This window comes from Gymnoscopelus microlampas (genome assembly GCF_963454915.1).
Source record: "Gymnoscopelus microlampas genome assembly, chromosome: 14".
NCBI classification, from domain to species: domain Eukaryota; kingdom Metazoa; phylum Chordata; class Actinopteri; order Myctophiformes; family Myctophidae; genus Gymnoscopelus; species Gymnoscopelus microlampas.
In genome coordinates this window covers 39,720,073-39,740,308 of record NC_139951.1, presented here as the reverse complement: position 1 = coordinate 39,740,308, position 20,236 = coordinate 39,720,073, and the positions used below count along the sequence as shown (strand labels likewise).

At 45.0% G+C, this 20,236-nt stretch overlaps 2 protein-coding genes across 3 annotated transcripts in view; one reads left to right on the top strand and one right to left on the bottom strand.

Moving 5' to 3' along the window:
- dock1 (dedicator of cytokinesis 1) overlaps positions 1-20,236 on the bottom strand; it is a 480,313-nt gene that overhangs the window by 238,197 nt on the left and 221,880 nt on the right. The window lies entirely within an intron of this gene.
- Positions 5,441-20,236, top strand: part of insyn2a (inhibitory synaptic factor 2A) — a gene marked incomplete at both ends in the record, with an annotated part of 46,240 nt that continues 31,444 nt past the window's right edge. Inside the window, one exon of the mRNA XM_084079265.1 lies at positions 5,441-6,864. Coding sequence (XP_083935391.1) covers positions 5,441-6,864 — 1,424 coding nt within the window. The remainder of the gene's footprint in view (positions 6,865-20,236) is intronic.

Sequence of the window (20,236 nt, the reverse complement as noted above, 5' to 3'; positions counted from 1 at the left end):
GAGTAATATTTGACATGGAGTATCTACAGTATACTCAAGTACTGGGGTTGAGTACTTTGTCGCCACTCCACTGCATACACTATAGGAGCTGAATCGCAATTATCCCACTCGGCGTATCAGCTGTGACTGTTGGCTGTCAGCAGGGGGGACGGGGGACGGGGGGGCGGGGGGGGGACGTCTCCCCCATCTTGATGGCACAGCTGTTTATTTACCGGCGAGCAGCGGTATAGTGGACTCAACCTCTCCTCTATCAGATTATGAGCCCCAGCCCGGCTGGATTATTCAATTAAGGCACAGCCAGGCATCTCAGCCTGTCAGAGGAAGCGATGGGGCGGCCCTGCCTTTTTGTGCTCCGTCTACAGGAAGCGCTCCATCCCGTCTCTATCTGATCAGGACCATCTGCGGAGCGTTAATAACGGGTCACCGATAGAAGGAGAAGACTCCCCGCGGCGGGCACAGGGACAGTTTTCTCTGGCTGTCGACCGGTGTGCAGGCAAAAAACAAAAAACAGTTAAAAAACTCACACGAAAATAAATGTACACAAAAACGTAATGTAATGTGCTCAGAAACAGAAACAAACGCAGACCTGAAAATGTTTTTTTTTTTAATGTTTCAGATACTTTAAAGCAGTGGTTCTCAAACTTTTTCATGTCAAGGACCCCCAAATTGACACTTATTAGCCCGCGGACCGCCATTTGAAAAGATAAGCCAGGGACCCCCATAAGAGAAGATTTTTTTTACGGCTCTAGCAGTGATTCTCAACCATTTTAATTTGAAGGACCCCCAGTTTGACATGCATTACAGGCTACGGACCCCCATTTAATGGTATTTCTATCTTGGACCCCAATTTATATTGTAAAATCTATGTTAACTTAACTCTGAGAGTGTACAAATGGAACCAAATGGACCCGTTTGGTTCCATTTGTACACTCTCAGAGTTACAGACCCATAAGGGTCCATTTTGTTCCTAATCTATCATTTAGCTGGGGACCCCCTGGAACTCCCTCAAGGACCCCTGGGGGTCCCCGGACCACTGATTGAGAACCAATGCTTTAAAAGACCACTTCACCCAACAGCCGATCTTCATATAATTGGTCCTCACTAAATGGTCATTATAAGATGGCACCATTACTGTCTTACTCGGTTCGTGTCTCAGAGGAGAGGGCTGTGGAAAGTTCAGAAACTCGCCTACCAGTGACATCATTGATGGGGTATTCCTGCAAAGTTAGCATGCTGAAATACAATAGAAGCCACTATATATGGATATCCAGTTGTCCAGAACCGTCGATACAAACAAGATGCCCTTATATGGGCATTCCAATGTATGAGCACCGACCTAGAGCACCAATCTACAACTCAGTGAGTTGTCGCAGGAAAAGCGCTCTAAGCCTGACGGGTTGCACAGTGTGAACTAACAGACTCTATGGGTTCATGGAGTTCCCACTAATGGTCAGGTTGGAAACACTGGCTGAGAGATGCTAAGCACGCCCAGTTAGAGATCACTGCCTTCAGCTTTCATGGAATGTGTTTGTTAAAGCAGATGCACTACCCATAGTTATGTGTGTGTGAGGTCGTGGATAAGGAATGCCGCGCTGTTTTCTTGTCCTAATGAAAGGTGCATTTACGTACAAGGCCGGCGAGGAAGGGCGAGTCCATTGACAGTAATAGCGCTGGACAAATTGCAACACATTTACAAGTCACCCAGCATTTATATTTTTGAATAATCGCCCCGGTCTCAGTGAGGCACACACTGGTATAACCCATTAAGACCTGGAACTGTGTCATTTTTAGATTTGAGCTAAAAAGCATTATTTTACACTTTGGGCTATTCAAAAATAGCAGATATACATGCTCATAGCGCGGCACCGAGTGCCGCGCTACGAGCTTGTAGATCTGCTATTTTTGAAAATTCGTGAAAATGTATGCAAATCTTTGAAAATATATATTTTTAAAGCGAACATTTTTAACTCAAATCTTTGCTTCTGGGGGTCCCTGGAACGAAATATTTTGATGGGGGTCCGCGGCCAAATACATATAATTTTGGGGGTCCTTGACATGAAAAAGATTGAGCACCACTGATATAGAAACATACGTTTTTCAGAATACTGTTGAGATTTAGGACACATGTAGAATCGGCTTCAGGTCTCAATGGGATAAAGGCCAGCTCCGGGAAAAAATTAAGTGCCCAGCGTTTTGGCAGCCGAAAAACACAAAAGAACACATTCACACCATAAAGGTCAGTGTCATGCTTTGTGCGGGAATGAACCACATTAACCCCTGGCCTATTTTTCAATGTTTCAAATGTCTTTTTCAAAGTTTGGAATGGAATCACGTGGATGCAGGGATCCACACGCGGCTCCAATGTGGATCTCTGACGTCATGTGGCCAGCCTGTGACTTTAGTCATTCATGACGTCACTTGTCTATGACAGCATGGTTCTCAACCCTTTCAGGCCACGACCCCTCAACATACTATCTGAACTGGGGACCCACCAACATAATCATATTTGATCTGGGGACCCCCCAAAATAATGAAATTTTGAACTGGGGACCCACCACCCTGAAAAGTAATTGTAGGAGTTGAGGCAATATATTTAGTTTGACTCGGTTCCACAGACAAATATTGTGAAAATAGCAGAGGAAGCAATTTGGCCAATGTTTGATCATGTTTTATAGTATAGTTTGTTGATTACTTTTGACGCATTTAAGAGGTGTTAACACATTGACTGCCAGGAATTATTGAATTAATTCATCATCATTGCTAGCGTTTTTACCTTATTTTCAAGATCCACAGATTTGTCTTCCTATTTTTCATTATTATTATTAACGCAAAAACAACAGCTTCCATTATAGCATGCTAACTTTCCAAGGAATAAAAGCCTGCATTTTCTAGGAAGGGAGGTTTCTGAACTGTCCACAGCCCTCCTCTGAGACACAGACAGGGTAGACAAAAATGGCAACATATCACAATGAGCATTAGTGAAGACCAATGTCATGAAGATAGGCTGAAAATCGCCGAAGTCGTCCTTTAAGTACAGTACTCGAGTAAATGTACCGTATTTGTTATCGTCCACCACACGGACTCGCAGGCACTGCTAAATAAAACAGCCACAGGCATGAGATGGAAGGAGCCGTCCCCGCGCTGACAGCCAACCGTCACGGCGGATACGCAGAGCGGGGATAATTGTCCTATCTGATTCAGCATCTATACTGTGAACGCGTGCGGTGTTTACTTATTGTAAATCAGCAGGCAGGTGGAGAATTATATAAATATATAGCTGTCAGAGAGAGAGGCTGGTGCTGGGAGTCGTGACACAGCTAGCGGATCTGTTGTGGCGAGGGAAGATAATTGATTCCCTTTGCTCAGGAAGTTTCCTCCCTTAAGGGGGGCTGACGTACACTTTCTCTCTGAAGTTTTTTGTCTTGTTTCTCAGTTTGCCGTCTCCCTCCCTCCCTCCCTCTTTCGTTTGTCCATCTCTCTTGGCTCGGCTGAGGAGACAGATTATGGGCCAATCACACATGCAGTTACACCTATTACTCGGACCACCAAATCTCATCACCAACAATAGCCGTTCTAAGAGCTTGTGTAGATCAGCTATTCTTAGGGAGAATGTTACCCCCAGAATAGGCAGGCTGAGATTCAAGAGGTAAATCGTCACTTTATCACTAACTGTGGTGTGGGAGGGAGGGAGGGAGGGAGGGAGGGGAGCGGAAGTCAGTTAGTGAGGAGTGGTAACACGTTTTGATTAATCACAGCAGTCAGTTGGAGACCTCGGGCCTGTTCTATATTGCTGCTATTAACAAAGTCTGTGTGCGTGTGCGTGTGTGTGTGTGTGTGTGTGTGTGTGTGTGTGTGTGTGTGTGTGTGTGTGTGTGTGCGCGTGCGTGTGTGTCTCAAAATATTTTGAGATGGGGGTTCGCGGCCAAATACATTTTGGGGGTCCTTGACATGAAAACGTTTGTAGAATCGGCCTAAAGTGGCCTTAAGTGTGGTACTTGAGTAAATGTACTTAAGTTACTTTGCTCCACTGGTACCCAATTTAGAGCCGATTGAGTGACGCATGCAGTCAAAGCCCCCCATAGAAAACTAAGAAACGTGCGCTCATCCGACTTACAAAAGCATTGGGGGCAGAGGAGACGGGGGCGGGCTGGGCTTTCATTAAAGAACGCCGCAATTAACTGCCAATAATAAACATGTGAAAGGACGGCTAAAACTGGTGCCATCGGCTTCAGAACAGAGTGTCAGATTAGAGAGGAGTCATTTTTAGGGCACACTAAAACCCTTAACCCCTGCCGTGTCCCAGTAAATAAAAGCAGACGGCTTGGCAAGCATTAAAGATCATAGCCAGTTGGCAGTGATGGAGCCAGATGGAAGGATTTCCACACCCAGTGGTAAATGATCTACATTACTGGTTCTCAAACTCAGGTCCGGGGGACCACGAGGGGGTCCAAATGGACCCTTACGGGGTTTGTGACTCAGAGAGTGAACGAGTGGAACGAAACAGACCTGTTCCATTTACTATCAGAGTTAAATTGCAGATGTTACTGTGTAGATTGGGGTCCGAGAGATACAAAAAGATGGGGGCCCATGACCTAACGCATATCAAACTGGGGGTCCTTGAAATTCTGATGGTTGAGAATCAGTGTGTTAGAGCATCAAAATATACATTCAGCACCAAAGTAAAAGTACTAACATTTTGCAAAAAGTGGCACACAAAAAAAGTGTCTAAATCTAAATCTACAAAGTAACTAGTAACTAAAGATGTCACTCTCACAGTTACAGACCCACAGGGGTCCAGTGCTCTAGATCAGCGGTTCTAGGAAGTGGGTCCCCAGATGAGAGTGAAGTGACAAATTAATGGGCTTTTAAGACCTTTTTAATCCCTAAAAAAGAATAACCAAAGAAAATAAAAAAGACCATAACAGCATCAAAAGTAATCAACTATACTATACTATAAAACATTGGCCAAATTGTCAAATAATATAAGAAAGATGCAAACATCTTGAAAATAGCCGATCTACAAGCTCACAACGCCTCACGTTGTGAGCTTGTAGATCGGCTATTTTCACAATAATTATCTGTGGAACGGAGTCAAACAAAATGGGAGGTCCCCAGTTCAAATATGATTATTTTGGGGGGGGGGGTCACGGTCTGAAAAGGTTGAGAACCACTGATCTAGATCAGTGTTGCCAGATTCTGTGAGAGAAACAAGCAACCAGGTCTAGGAAAACCAGCCCAAAAGAAGCGACTATGGCCACATGAGCACTTTAACATATACATCAGCTATTTGAAAATAGCAGATCTACAAGCTCACAACGCGTCGCGATATCTAGATGTATAAATACGGACCATGACCATCTCCTGCATGAGATTCAGTCAGTGGTGGAAGAAATACTCAGATGTCTCTCTCTCTCTCTCTCTCTCTCTCTCCTCAGGAACCATGGTGAGCAAGGAGGGCGGCAAATGCATGCTCACCAACTCTGAGTCGGACTCGGAGACGACGACGACGGCGGCGCCCTCGCCTTCGCCCTGCTCCGCCTCGCTGGCGCTGGAGGCCAAGTGTTCGCTGGACGCCAGCCGCCAGGTGAGGAAGAGGAACAAGGCGCTGCAGGTGCGCTTCAAGGACATCTGCGAGGCGCAGAACGAGCAGCGCGAGGCGGCCCTCCTGAAGGGCGGCAAGGGCGCCGTGGCCTACAAGGTGGCGTACCGCAAGTACATGACGGTGCCCGCGCGGCGCTCCATCCCCAACGTCACGCGGAGCACGGGCGTGCAGACGTCGCCCGACCTGAAGAAGCGCTACCAGACCTTCCCCTTCGAGCGCAAGAAGGGCCACACCTTCAAGCACGTGGCGTCCGTGGAGAGCTACAAGGGGCAGAACAACGGCTTCGTGGTGGACGTGAAGCCGCCGTCGTCGTCCAATAAGGCGGCCACGCGGCTGGGTTTGGACGAGGAGGAGGGGGAGGGGGATTTGGGGGCGGGGGGAGGGGGAGGAGCGTGTGGCGGGGGCGGCGGGGGGAGCGTGCGGAGGACAAGGGCGCTGCTCCACACTAACGAGTGCGTGGGCACGGTGGAGCAGCACTCGACGCCCGGCGGCCTTTGCGGCGCCGCTGTCGGCGCGCTGCAGCTCAGCTGCTCTGGGACGGACGCGACGGACTGCCTGCCGCGGGACGCGTCAGTTGCCGTGGGGATGGAGGCGGACTACCAGCTCTGCAGCGTCCCTCCCAAACCCAGGACAGGATTACAACAACACCAACACAGGGAGGGCAGCGGCGAGCGCTCGGCCAAGAGGCAGCTGGCGGCAAACCCGGGGGAGGAGGGGGGAGGCTCGTCGTTTTCGACACGGACCCTGCCGGACAGGGCCTCGAGGCAGGTCACGGGCCCCATCGCCTGGAACTCCCTCACGCAGGTGGAGTGTTTAGACAGCCCGTCCGTGCGGAGCAAGCGGAAGAAGGGCCAGCAGCTGCTGCAGCTCAACGGCCTGCAGTCGTCCTCGTCGCAGACGCTGCCGCGGGCCGCCGGCTGCACCACGTCCACGCAGGCTCAGTGCCACGCGGGGCAGCTGTCCGCCAGGCCGCTGCGGGCCATGGAGGAGCCTCTAAGGGCGGCCCCCTCCTCCTCCTGCGGTGGGGGCAGGGGGGAGGCCAGCAGGCGGGGGCCGGTTGGCGGGGCGACGGCGGCGGCGGACCACCCAGGCCTTACGGGGGAGGCCTGTAAGCAAATAGTGCCTGTGTCTCAGGAGGGAGGGGGGGACGTCAAAGCACAGCTCCAGGCCATGGAGAACCTGATCAGCTCCAGCCAGGAGACCATCAAGGTGCTGCTAGGGGTCATCCAGGAGCTGGAGAAAGGAGAGGCCCACAGAGAGGGGTAAGACCACCCCCCCACTTACCCGTTTTTTAACACTTTCAAATGGGGATGTTCGATATTGGCTTGTTTTTGCTGATATCCGATATTCCGATATTGTCTAACTCCTAATTTCCAATACCGATATCAACCGATATAGATATATGTGGGCTTTTTCACCAAAAGTCAACTAATTGTCAGGTAACAACATCACATATCTAATAAAATAATAATAAAATAGATATAATATCAATAAAATATCTAATAAATCTAATATAATACAGTGATGTTGTAAGGTTTTCAATGAAGTGAGTCCCGGGACCTCACTGGTGGTCATTTGAATGAGTCCCACTAATCTTAGATTAGATGTTGGCCTATTTGACAGTGCAGAAGCATAATTGATTTGATGCCTATAACATTAACGAGCGTCAACTGGACCCAGACACACACCTGCCCTCTGCAGTGCTCTAATTTGAAAGTGACTGGAGTCTGTCTCATTTCTCTCCAAAAGCCCTTCAACGATGGAATATTGTTAAGGATTACTGTGATTATGGTAAGCTCACATTTCATATATCACACACACACCATACAGTAAGAACTCCTGTAAAAAACAAGCATAGCAGCTATAGCAGGTATATACTGTTCATGTCATTAGTGCAGGAAGAGCATCAGTGTGTTGTACATGAGATTAACCCATTAAGACCGGGAAAGAATCTGTGTCTTTTTTAGATTTCTTTGGGCTATTCAAAAATAGAAGATATACAAGCTCATAGCGCGGCATCTGCAATTTTTTTGAAAAATCGTGAAAAATGTGTGCAAATCTTTGGATGTATTTTTTAAAGCTAACATTTGTAACTCAAATCTTTGCTTCTGGGGATTCTACAAATGTCCTAACAGTTTTTTGAAAAGACATATTTGCTATAATATCAGTGGTTCTCAAAAATGATATGGCCGTGGACCCCCATCTAAAAATATTTTTTTTCCAGGGACCCCCAGAAGTTGTAAGAGAGTCAAAAATGGTCGCTTTAAAAATATATATATATTCAAAGATTTGCACACATTTTCCCGATCTTTCAAAAATAGCAGATCTACAAGCTCATAGTGCGGCACTCGGTGCCGCGCTATGAGCTTGTATATCTGCTATTTTTGAATAGCCCAAAGAAATCTTATAATGACAGAGATTCCCGGTCTTAAAGGGTTAAGGTTGCAGAGTATCGGCGAGTGTCAGGTTTTCACCCACATATTTTTAATGATCAATCAGTCGATCGTGCTCCGGCTCACGGATCAATGGGACTAACATAGTACATAGTGTGATAATAAGCACATGGCGTGCTCCAGAACACAACGATGCAAAGCACAGAACGCATTAATGATTCAGCGATTCGCCGCGCCAGCGAGCCTCAACGCTTCAAAAGTCACAACAACCCAGTATTTATTCCCACAGAAACCTGCTCTGGGCGAGGCCTGGATGTGTGTCGCCCTCCTCTTTGGGCCTCTGGACACAACAGAAAGGCAGCTAAATGCAGTGGCGTGCACGGACATGTTGAGGGGCAGGTGCTCAAGTAAATTATACTTTTTTTTGTTTACTTGGTCTGCTCTTTTTTCCCTCTACACCTATACCTCTTTGCCAAAAATAGCCGATCTACAAGCCCACAACGCCTCGCAGCGCGAGGCGTTGTGAGCTTGTAGATCTGCTATTTATGGCTAAAGTTCTCCTCAGAAAAGGGATACTAGGTTTCGAGTGGTTATGGTAAAAAGAAAAATCATATCACATAAAGAGTTGGCGGACCCCCTGTAGTAACTCTGAGGACCCCCTATGGGTCCCGGGCCCCCTGTTGAAGACCTCTGCTGTAAACTGAAAAAAAAAAAAAACTCTTCTGGTCAAGAGGGCAAAGGGCAGGTGCTCTAGCACCACCTAGAGTCTATCTGTGCATGTCCCTGGCTAAATGATTCTAAAGTTTATTCTGAAGGCTAAGAGTGTAAAAAAGATTTAAACGCAGTTCAGTCAGTGCGGCACGGGCTGCAGTTACAGCTAGACCGAGTGGCTTTCACCTGCATACAGTCACTGTCGCGTGGAAACCTCCAGTGGTGGAAAGTAACAAAGTACATTTACTCATGTACTGTACTTAAGTGCAATGTTGAGGTATTTGTACTTTACTTGAGTATTTCCAATTTCCAATACTTCTACTTCGACTCCACTACATCTCAGAGGTAAATATTGTACTTTTACTCCACTACAAGTATTTGAAATCTTTAGTTACTAGTTGCTTTGTAGATTTTGATAGTTATTATTCCAAAACATACATTAACAACTTCAGCCCTATATCGGTTATTTGAAAATGGCCGATCTACAAGCTCACAATGCGTCGCGATGCTAAGTAAAACATTTGAGTACTTTTTCCACCTTGATGGAAATGTCCAAGAGAAAAAAAGTAAAACATAGAGAACGTATTCAAGCTCACAACGCGGTGCGATTGTGAGCTTGAGATTGTGAGCAAGATGCGGCAAGTTGTGTGCTTGTAGATCTGCTATTTTCACAACTTTTGTGTGACACTCTTGTTTGATGAAGTAGGCCAGGGCCTTCATTTACAGGGGGGGGGGGGGGGATATTGAGATTTCTTGAGGTTTCTGCCTGACGGCAATGATTTGAAAGGGAGGAGGGGAAAAAAGAACAAAGAAAATGGACTCATTGAATGACCCTGTCCATTTCCTCACAGCCAGCCGACACATCTGTGTGAAATTAATGCTCTTGTTATGGTAATATCTTCCAGACCAAATATTGATATAATGACTTAGGGAGCTCGCTTTATACTCAAAAGGAATACAAATGGCCCCGAGTTCATCTATGTCCAAATTGAGTAGACACATATAAAGGTCAACTCCACCATTTCTTTTGTGTGATTATGTTTTTGAAGATTACTCACGAGAATCATGGTGGGTTTCTTTTGCACTCTCTGCACATCTCTAAAGCATTAATATGTATTTCTACCACCAAAGATCTGTATGTTTTAGATTTACCACTCGGTCCGAAGCGTTATTCCACAGTTCAGCTCTCGACGTCAATTAGGGCCTCACTGAATGCAACATTGTGCAATGAAGAAGTATGCTGGGACAATGAGTGAAACAAAACTAACGCTCCCCCTTATAACAACACCACCGTGCAACAAGGTAGTCATCAACGAGGAAGTGACTGTCTGGTTGTTTTCGCAGTTGCTTATACTGCTTATTTGCTATGCTTATACACTTGCTTGTATTACCCATCAAACGTGGCTCAAACGCATGCATAATTCATAGGATATGGAATACTAAATGAGGGCAAAGATAGAGCAAAGAAGGGGCTTTTAGGGGAAGGGGAATATGTTTATCAAGCAAATGTATTGATTCAAGATAGATTTTTCGGAGGATTTAAACCTGTGGTTCTATAGACCATATTCACACGGCGGCCATGTTTCTATTAAGTCAATGAAGTGCCACCCCGGTCGCCACGGCAACGGGGTGGCACTTTCAATGTTAAATTCCAAAATGGCCGCCGTGTGATTAAGGTCTATAGAGTGCGGTCTGGGGATTCCCAGGGGTACTTGAGCTAAATGATTGATAGTCAAGAACCAAATGGACCCCTTATCACTCTGTAACTTTGAGAGTGTACAAACTGGTCCATATGGTTCCGTTTGTACACTCTATATGGGGTGGTTGATGCATACCAAACTGCTGGTCCTTGAAATTAAAAAAAGGCTTGAGAACGCACTGATTTGAACCACACGTGTGGAATGGGACTTTAACTAAGAAATGGGAGAGCCCAGTCTAACGGAAACATAATGTAGGAGAGAGAGCAGTAAACTAGACATTTGGTAGTTGTCCTCATCCAGCTGTGCTACATAATGTTAACCTATTAAATCCGGGAAAGCACTTCGGAAAGCACTTCGTGCCACACTATGAGCTTGTAGATCTGCTATTTTTGAAAAAATCGTGAAAATGTGTGCAAATCCTTGAATAAATAAATGTGTTGAGATGGGCGTCGGCAGCCAAACACATAGGCTAATTCTGGGGGTCCTTTAGCCTCAGGTCTAAATGGGTTAAAATCTAGTGAAAATCTAGTCTAAAACATATGAAAAAAAAAAGTCATGGACTGTGAAAAAGCCATTTACTGCTGCTTGATGGAAATCCACGTACATACACAAAGGGGGCTCTCGATAGCATCTAGCCGGGCTGGAATAAAGAAGTGTCTATCCAAGGGAATGAGACAAACAAAATGGCCAATTTGTTCTGCACCTGAGTGAATTGCAAAGATTCCTATCGGCTCCGTCCCACAGCGCTGTGCGGTCCAGACAGAGTAAACCAAACATCATCAGGTACTACCGCACCTGGTGGCCAACACAGCGAGGGATTCCCAACCCGTGGGGCCGGGGCACACCGGTGGGCCGTGAGGATAGTGCAAGCGGGGCCCCCAAAACAATAAGATTTTGATGATAATATAACATTAAAGCAGCACTACGTAGTTTGGGGTATCAGTGGCAACTTTGGACACAAATAACACGGTAGCCACATGGACTGACGGTACGTTCTAACAGCGGGCGACTCTCGGGCGATGCCGGGCGACATCGTCCAAAAAGATAAAGAAAATCCATCTTTCATCGCCCCCCCGCCCACTTCGCCCGATCGCCAGTAGTTGCCGGCTCTCATAGACTTTCTTTATATTTTGGACGATGTCGCCCGAGAGTTGCCCGCTGTTAAAACGCACCGTCAGGGAAGCAAACAAACACACACCTATGTACAGAGACACACAAACGCACATGTACGGGAATGGCGCAAAACATAAGCAGGAGAGCGTCTGCTGTAGACTTGCATGTGGTCTGTATGTTTTCTGATTTTATGTTTTGTGTGAGGACTGCGGATGAAAATTAGCATCTTCGCTAAATCCGGTGTATTTACGTCCATGTGACGTCCATTAATGTGCTCTGTCATGTCCAAATAAACAAATAAAGTAAAGTATGTGGACACACACGCAAGCACGTGCTGCCACGCGCATGCATGCATACGCACCTGTCGAGATGATAAACAAGTAGTGCGTACAATAGCCACAGTGCAAAAATCAACAGAGGGGAGAACAGGTTCTGACCGGACCAGTACAGGGGACAAATGATTCAACACTTTAGAACGTTTTTTCAGGCCAAGGACCCTGCAGATTAAACTTTTTCATGGACTTCATAGATAGCTGGATTCATGTTAATGTCTATGTTCAGATAGTTAACATGTAAACCCTCAATACTTAGTCAACTTGACCGTTGGCTCTGTACTTGGTCTGCTGTTTTCCCCCCCGACACCAACTCTCTGAAAATAGCCGATCTGCTATTTGCGGCTAATGTTCCCCACCAACACAAAGATTTGGCGGACCCCCTGTAGTGTTTCTGAAGACCCCCTAGGGGTCCCGGACCCCCTGTTGAAGACCCCTGCTTTAGACTGAAGCAAGGGACACATCATTTTAACACTTAAGACCGGTGAAGGGGACAGCTCTTTCAACAGTTATACCGGTGCAGGCGATAGATATTTCAATAGTTAAAGAGAGCTGGAGGGGACATACATTTCAACAGTTAGACTGGTGCAGCTAGGGGACAGCTCTTTCAACAGATATAGACAGGCGCAGGGGACAGCTCTTTCAACAGATATAGACAGATGCAGGGGACGGATATTTTAACAGTTAGACAGGTGCACGGGACAGATATTATATATATATATATATATATTTCTTTTTCGGACGCTCCTGCAACTCCAGATGCCCTGACTCCCCAAAATAGTTTGGGGATACTAGATGTATTGACCTTTAGACTGTTCAGGGGAAAGATATTTCAACAGTCAAGACAGATGCAGGGGACATAATATTTCAACAGACAGATGCAGGGGACGTCTCTTTCAACAGACTGGTAAGAGGGGACAGAGTCAAAAGAGCTTAACTACTTCATCATCTGCTATTTAAGTCCTGAGACTCCTGTCCAGGACAGGGTTCAGACGCCCCTCCTGCAGTAGACTTGGCTCAGATATGTTGACGTCGACCCAGAGTAGGGTTTGAACCCATGCCCTTCAGCTTAAAAGGCCTATGCTCCAACCGCTACACTAGGGCTTACATATTGTATGTATATATCGTAATAAACCGCTACACTTAATTACTTACATACAGTATTTACATATTGTAATAGACAGTTGTCAAATGGAGATGGGGTACTTCAGCAAAGATGTTAGTGCAGGGCAAAAACAGGAGGGGCCCTAGTATAGAGCCCTGGGGGACTCCGGTCAATTACAGCAGTGGTTCTAAAACTTAGGATACATATTTGGCTACGGACCCCCATCTCCTATTTTGTGACAGTGAACCCCAAGAGGCAAAGATTTGGGTTACACATTAAAAAATACATATATCCAAAGATTTGCCCACATTTTCAAGATTTTTTCAAAAATACCAAATCTACACGCTATGAGCTTGTATATCTGCTATTTTTTGATAGCCAAAGTATAACATATGGTTAAAGTAGTGACGCAGATTTAGTAACTAATCGTAACTAATTTAGCTGGGGACGCCCTAGTCTCGCGTAGCCAGACCCAACTGAAAATGAAAAACAGCGACCTCTGCTGTTTGTTCTATGTCTGTTGGGTCTGGCAGGAAGCAAACGTAACACCAGTGCGCAAGGAAACCGGGGTTTGTGTCTGCCTTCAGCGCATCACTTCCGGTTGGTGCGACTATGTTTTCATTCCCACTAACAATATTTATACACGGAACACTAACACCACTTCTCCCAGAGAACATGGATCGTTTTGGTTATAAGCCCACTTGTTTCTATGATGAAAGAGTAAGTTAAAATGTGAATATCTTTCCGTGGTTTTGTCTGCTCCGAGGACGCTATTGTTAAATTAGTTTCGGTTAGTTTCGAGGGGGGAAGGGTGGACGGACACGTGAATCCCGCCCACTACATTTGATTGGGTAAAGCGCGGCCTGCTTCCTGATCTGAAGGCACACCCACTTGAAACCAATGCGCACGGGTTGTCAACACGGCTACCGACAGATTCCAACGCAGAGCAGAATCTGTTCTTGAGAGATTAGGGACGCCCTGGTACCCCCCAAGAACCCTGGACCCCACTTTGAGAACCAATGAATTACAGTACTATATATATATATAGTATGGATTTAAGTGATTCAAATCTCCCAAAACAAAAAAAGGGCAATTATCCTCCTCTCTAAATTTCTCATGATGCAACTGTAAGATCTCCTAACTCATAGAAAACTGCACTTTGAACAAAGTGAGGGAGAGTGAGCTGTCTTTGCGGTCCTCCTTTGGGGGAGAAGTCTTCTTCTATCGGTCATAAGTCTGTTTTGGAAAGGTGGAAAGTGGCAGGCCGGGGAGACCAGAGAGGAAGGTGGACGAGAGGTGAAGAGAAGAGATAAAAAGGGTACCTGACAGCAAGGACAGCAAGGGGAGCGGAGGAGAGGAGAAACACCATCCAACATGGTGACACAAACTTAACCCGTTTAGACCGGGACACGTATTTGTGTCATTTTAAGATTTCTTTAAAAAAAAAGCAGATCTACAAGCTCATAGCGTGGCACTCTATGAGCTTGTAGATCTGCTATTTTTGAAAACTCGTGACCATTTTTTGGCAAATATTTGAATATATATATATTTTTAAGCGAACACTCAAATCTTTTCTTTTGGGGGTCCCTGGAACAAAACATTTTGAGATGAGGGTCCGCAGCCAAATACATATCTAAAGATGTTTTCTAAGTCCTAACAGTATGTTGCTATATCAGTGGTGCTCCAACTGTTCCATGTCAAGGACCACCCACAATGATACAGTATGAATTTGTCCACGGACCCCCCATCTCAAAATATGTTGTTCAAGGGACCCCCAGAAGCACAGATCGGAGTTAATAAATGTTCGCTTTAAAACATGATTTACACTTTTTTTTTTGAATCCCCCAAAAATTGCAGAACTACAAGCTCATAGTGCCGCACTTTGGGCTTGTAGATCTGCTATTGCTGAATAGCCAAAGAATTCTAAAGTGACACAGATGCTTTCCCGGATTGAATGGGTTAAACTCTCCTGCTCCTCTACTACTGAGTCTGACAGCTTTATCGGGTAGAATATTATCCATAAAATCTTAGTATTTTGGTTAAGGCAGTTGGACAACGGACACATGTGCCACACCGGTGGCAAACCGTGAAACATTAAGCCACTTTGCAATCTGTCTCAGGTCACCCGTTTACCTCTGCATGTTTAGCTCTTTCTTTCAATGAACGTCATCTTTCTTTCTTACTGTACATGTTCCAATTTGCACCCAGCAGTGTTTTTTGGCGAGCCAAGCAGAAATTGTAATGCCGCCACGCCACCGTCGTCACGGGACATTACCTCCGCTCTCCCCCCCGCCTTTTTTTTTTGACAGAAATGTCACTGGACAAACAAATAGGAGCTAGCCGCGGGCTATAGGTGAATTGTGGCGCGCAATTACATCTGTTATCCCATTAAGACCCAATTCTACAAATGTCTTCTAAATCCCAACAGTATTCTGAAAAAAGTTATGTTTCTATATCAGTGGTGCTCAAACGTTTTCATGTCAAGGCCCCCAACAATTATATGTATTTGGCCACGGACCCCCATCTCAAAATATGTTGTTCCAGGGACCCCCAGAAGCAAAGATTTGAGTTAAAATGTTCGCTTTAAAACAATATATATTCAAGGATTTGCACATATTTTCACAATTTTTCAAAAATAGCAGATCTACAAGCTCATAGCGCGGCACTCGGTGCCGCGCTATGAGCTTGTATATCTGCTATTTTTGAATAGCCAAGGTGTAAAATAATGCTTTTTTTAGCTGAAATCAAAAAGTGACACAGTTGCGTTCCAGGTCTCAATGGGTTATATTACTGCTTATGTTATACGACATTCATTTCTCATGTAAGCAAATGGCACTGCTTTTGAAGTGAATTCGTCACAGTGTGTGTGTGTGTGTGTGTGTGTGTGTGTGTGTGTGTGTGTGTGTGTGTGTGTGTGTGTGTGTGTGTGTGTGTGTGTGTGTGTGCGTGCGTGCGTGCGTGCGTGCGTGCGTGCGTGCGTGCGTGCGTGCGTGCGTGCGTGCGTGCGTGCGTGCGTGCGTGCGTGCGTGCGTGCGTGCGTGCGTGCGTGCGTGCGTGTGTGTAGGCGCGAATGTGAGCACAACCCACCCTTCGCCAAAGTCACGAAATGTAATTCCAAACCTAATGTGCTGTGTCTAAAAACAAATCACATGGGGAAAATGGAAAGAAATGACAAATAACAAGTGCCTGGTGCGGGTTATGAAATAAATAAATAAATAACACGACTTGAGAGCTTTCCTTCACACGTTTTTTGATATTGCATTTGGCCGCGGACCCCCATATGAAAATGTGTTGGCCCGGGGACTCCCATAAAGAGAAGATTTGTGTTAAAAAATTCAAAACCTTTAAAAAATACACTGGTAGGTGTATAAAATGTGGATCTGATGTGGTTAAAAGGATTGTGATGCTACATTAACTTAGCTGGGGAGCCCCCAGGAACAACCCGTGAATAAAATTGGTAGAACGGCTATGTCTTGCCATTTTTGAAAATTGTATAAAAGTATAAAATAGTGTTTAAGTGTTTAAACCGTTTCTCCTTTTGCTGGGGGGATGCACTGGAACCCCCTCAAGGACCCCTGGGGGTCCCCGTAACCACCACTTTGAGAAGCAAAAGCTTCATTTGAAAATGATGTGATACAGTTAACAGCATATGGTCGTTCCCCAGTGCTAAAAAGACCTCAGGTCAATTGACCTTCATCTAGGGTTGTGCCGCAGCAGATGAAATGTGTTTTTCTGACTACCAGGTAAAATTGGCCAATTTGTTTTATGACGGCCATTTGGCAGTGTACTACTAGCCACTATTGATGCCATTGTAGTATTGATTCCCAACTGATCCCCGTGTAAAATCCATCAGTTTCCCCACCATGTCGTCTTCTCATTCGACCCCTCCTAACCTCTTGTGTGAGACGAGCTGTTTGGCCATGAACTGAACGCTCGTTCCAGCTCTCCCCCATCGCTATCCCTCTCCGGGGACCAACTAAAAAGACCAGATGATGCACCTCAACGTCTCTATCTGCTTCCATACTTCACTGACTATGGCTTTTCTTTATTGGATTAGCACACGCTAATGTGACAGCTAGTGTGTCCCCCTTGCAATTAATGCCGTATTAACCCATTCAAACCTGAGGCCGACTATACAAAATGTCTTCTAAATCCTAAAAAAAAAATGGAGAAAAAAAACCCTATGTTTCTATATCAGTGTCTCTCAAACCTTTTCATGTCAAGGACCCCCAAAATGATATGTATTTGGCCGCGTACCCCCATCTCAAAATATTTCGTTCCAGGGACCCCCAGAAGCGAAGATTTGAGTTACAAACGTTCGCTTGAAAAATATATATATTCAAAGATTTGCACGAATGTTCACAATTTTTCCCAAAAAATAGCAGATATACAAGCTTGTAGTGCGGCACTCGGTGCCGCGCTATGAGCTTGTAGATCTGCTATTTTTTTTAATAGCCAAAGAAGAAAAAAATGACACAGATGCGTTCCCGGTCTGAAAGGGTTAACAGTGGACATACGGCGGAGCCACTTCACAGAAATCAATGGCGGTTGCCAGCTGGCTCGTTGGTAGGTAGATGACCGGGCGTGTGATGACTTACTCCTCAAACGCACCGGCAGCTGCTTTCCAAGGCACTAATGATCGCTCGTGTCAAGTGAAAAAAAGCGCTCATGCATATGCACGCGTTACTGTACCGTACAACCGCTTTCAAAAGCACACGCGCGCATAAAGGCAATGAGATGTGGCGGCACACTCAAAGCGGGGCAATAACTAATTTATTTTGATATACATTTACAAATGAAGCATTTAGCACACGCTCCTTGGTCCAGAGAGCTTTGGAGAGATTGTGAGTAAGTGGCTTGAGCCCTAGTCAACAAACGGAAAGGGTAAAACGGGCCAAGTAAACAGAGGGCAAAGGAAAAACAATTAACCCTTTAAGACCGGGAACGCGTCTGTGTGTCATTTTAAGATTTATTTGGCTATTCAAAAAGTAGCAGATATACAAGCTCAGAGCGCAGCACCGAGTGCCACGCTACGCGCTTGTATATCTGCCCTTTTTTTGAAAAATTGGGAACATTTAGTGCAAATCTTTGAATATACACTTTTTAAAGCAATTTTACTCTGTTACAACTTCTGTGGGTCCCTGAAAACACATATGTTGATATGGGGGTCCACGGCCAAATAAAATATATTTTTATTTTGGAGAAATTATAGCAACATACTTTTTTTTTTCAAAAACTGTTAGGATTTAGACCCCCAGAATCAAAGATTTGAGTTACAAATGAAAAGACCCGGGATTTTCCAACATTTTTCCAAAAAATAGCAGATATACAAGCTCATAGCGCGGCACTCGGTGCCGCGCTATGAGCTTGTATATCTGCTATTTTTGAATAGCCCAAAGAAATCTAGAAATGACACGCAGATGTGTTCCCGGTCTTAATGGGTTAAGTGCTACAAAGTAAGTAGGGTATGTTCAGACTTTACACAAGGCTTTCATGCTGAGCATGCACCACGCTTTTCTTTTTCAGAAAACAGCTTGCTTAAGCACTCACAGTGTGTACATCACATCTGGGACTTCGTGCTCGGTACATCCAGTCTTGTGACGTACAGTACGTCTACCTTCGGGTACAATTTGCCAGAGGAGTTTGGGATTTGTAGGTGCCCCTGATGAGGCATACTTTCTTGCCCTCATCTACCCCCCTATCATCACATGGATACGTCTCTTCTCAGACTCACGTTGATGGCAAATGGTCCATGTGTCTTTATTTGACCAACGCTTGAGATCAAAAGGAGTCATTGTCCCACATTGTTCCCTTCTAGACTGTAGTCAGTGGTGGGAAAAAGTACTCACATTTTTTTTTACTTAAGTGAAAGTATCAATACTGCAATGTAGGATGTGGAAGGTTTCCCCAAGAAGGTCCCCCAGTGTGAATGTCCTCGGGGACATAGTATGCTACTGTACCACCTTACACAGAATCACTGAAGAGTCAGAACCAAACCCAAACCCAGCGTAGAGGTCTTCAGAAATAGTCTGTTGCAGGTACAGTATAAGTCCGGAATTCAAAATTGAGTTGAGTAAAAGTACAAAAGTATTGGTATTAAAATGTACTTAAACTACGAAAAGTAGAAATAACTCATTATGCAGAATGTCTCATTTCACAACTTTTCAAATGTATACAAATCTATGGAAAATATTGTGAGCTTGTAGATCTGCTATTTTCAAATGCCCAAACTTGTATGCATGGCTGAAGTGGGTAATGTATACAGGTATGTTTTGTAATAATAAGCCAAATCTATAAAGTAACCGGTTGCTTAAGTTTTCAAATAAGTGTAGTGGAGTAAAAGTACAATATTTGCCTCTGAGATGTAATGGAGTAGAAGTAAAAGTACTGACAATTGGAAATACTCCAGTAAAGTAAAAAAAATACCTCAACATTGTACTCAGTACAGTACTTGAGTAAATGTACTTAGTACTTTCCACCACTGATTGTAGTGTGGTAAGAGTATGTTCTCACAAAGACAAGACATCAAAGCGCAAACGTGCTGATACCTTGAGGACCGTATAAGCTTCAATATGCTCATAATGTGTCCCCCCCCCCCCCCCCCCCCCACACACACACACACACACACACACACACACACACACACACACACACACACACACACACACACACACACACACACACACACACACACACACACACACACACACACACACACACACACACACACACACACACAGTGGTCTCTATCTTCAGGCAGTCTCATCACGCCGGGCGAGCACAACAACATTAAAGTGTCGATAAACATTAAAGTGATAGCGTAAATCTCAAAGCCCCCCTTCCTCCCATCTATGCTCTGACACTTATACTGTCACTATCCATACTATTGTTGTTATCATGACCCCTGGCATATTACATACACTGCACTGTACATAATAATATATACTGGAGTATAGAGAGGGTGGCCATATGGCCGTTAACCCATTAAGACCGGGAATGCATCTCTGTCATGTTTTTTTTATTTGAACTAAAAAAAGCATTATTTTACACTTTGGCTATTCAAAAATAGCAGATATACAAGCTCATAGCGCGGCACCGAGTGCCGCGCTATGAGCTTGTAGATCTGCTATTTTTGAAAAATTGTGAAACTGAGTGCAAATATGTGAATATATATTCTTTTAAAGTGAACATTTTTAACTCAAATCTTTGCTTCTGGGGGTCCCTGGGACCAAATATTTTGAGATGGGGGGGTCCGCGACCAAATACATATAATTGTGGGG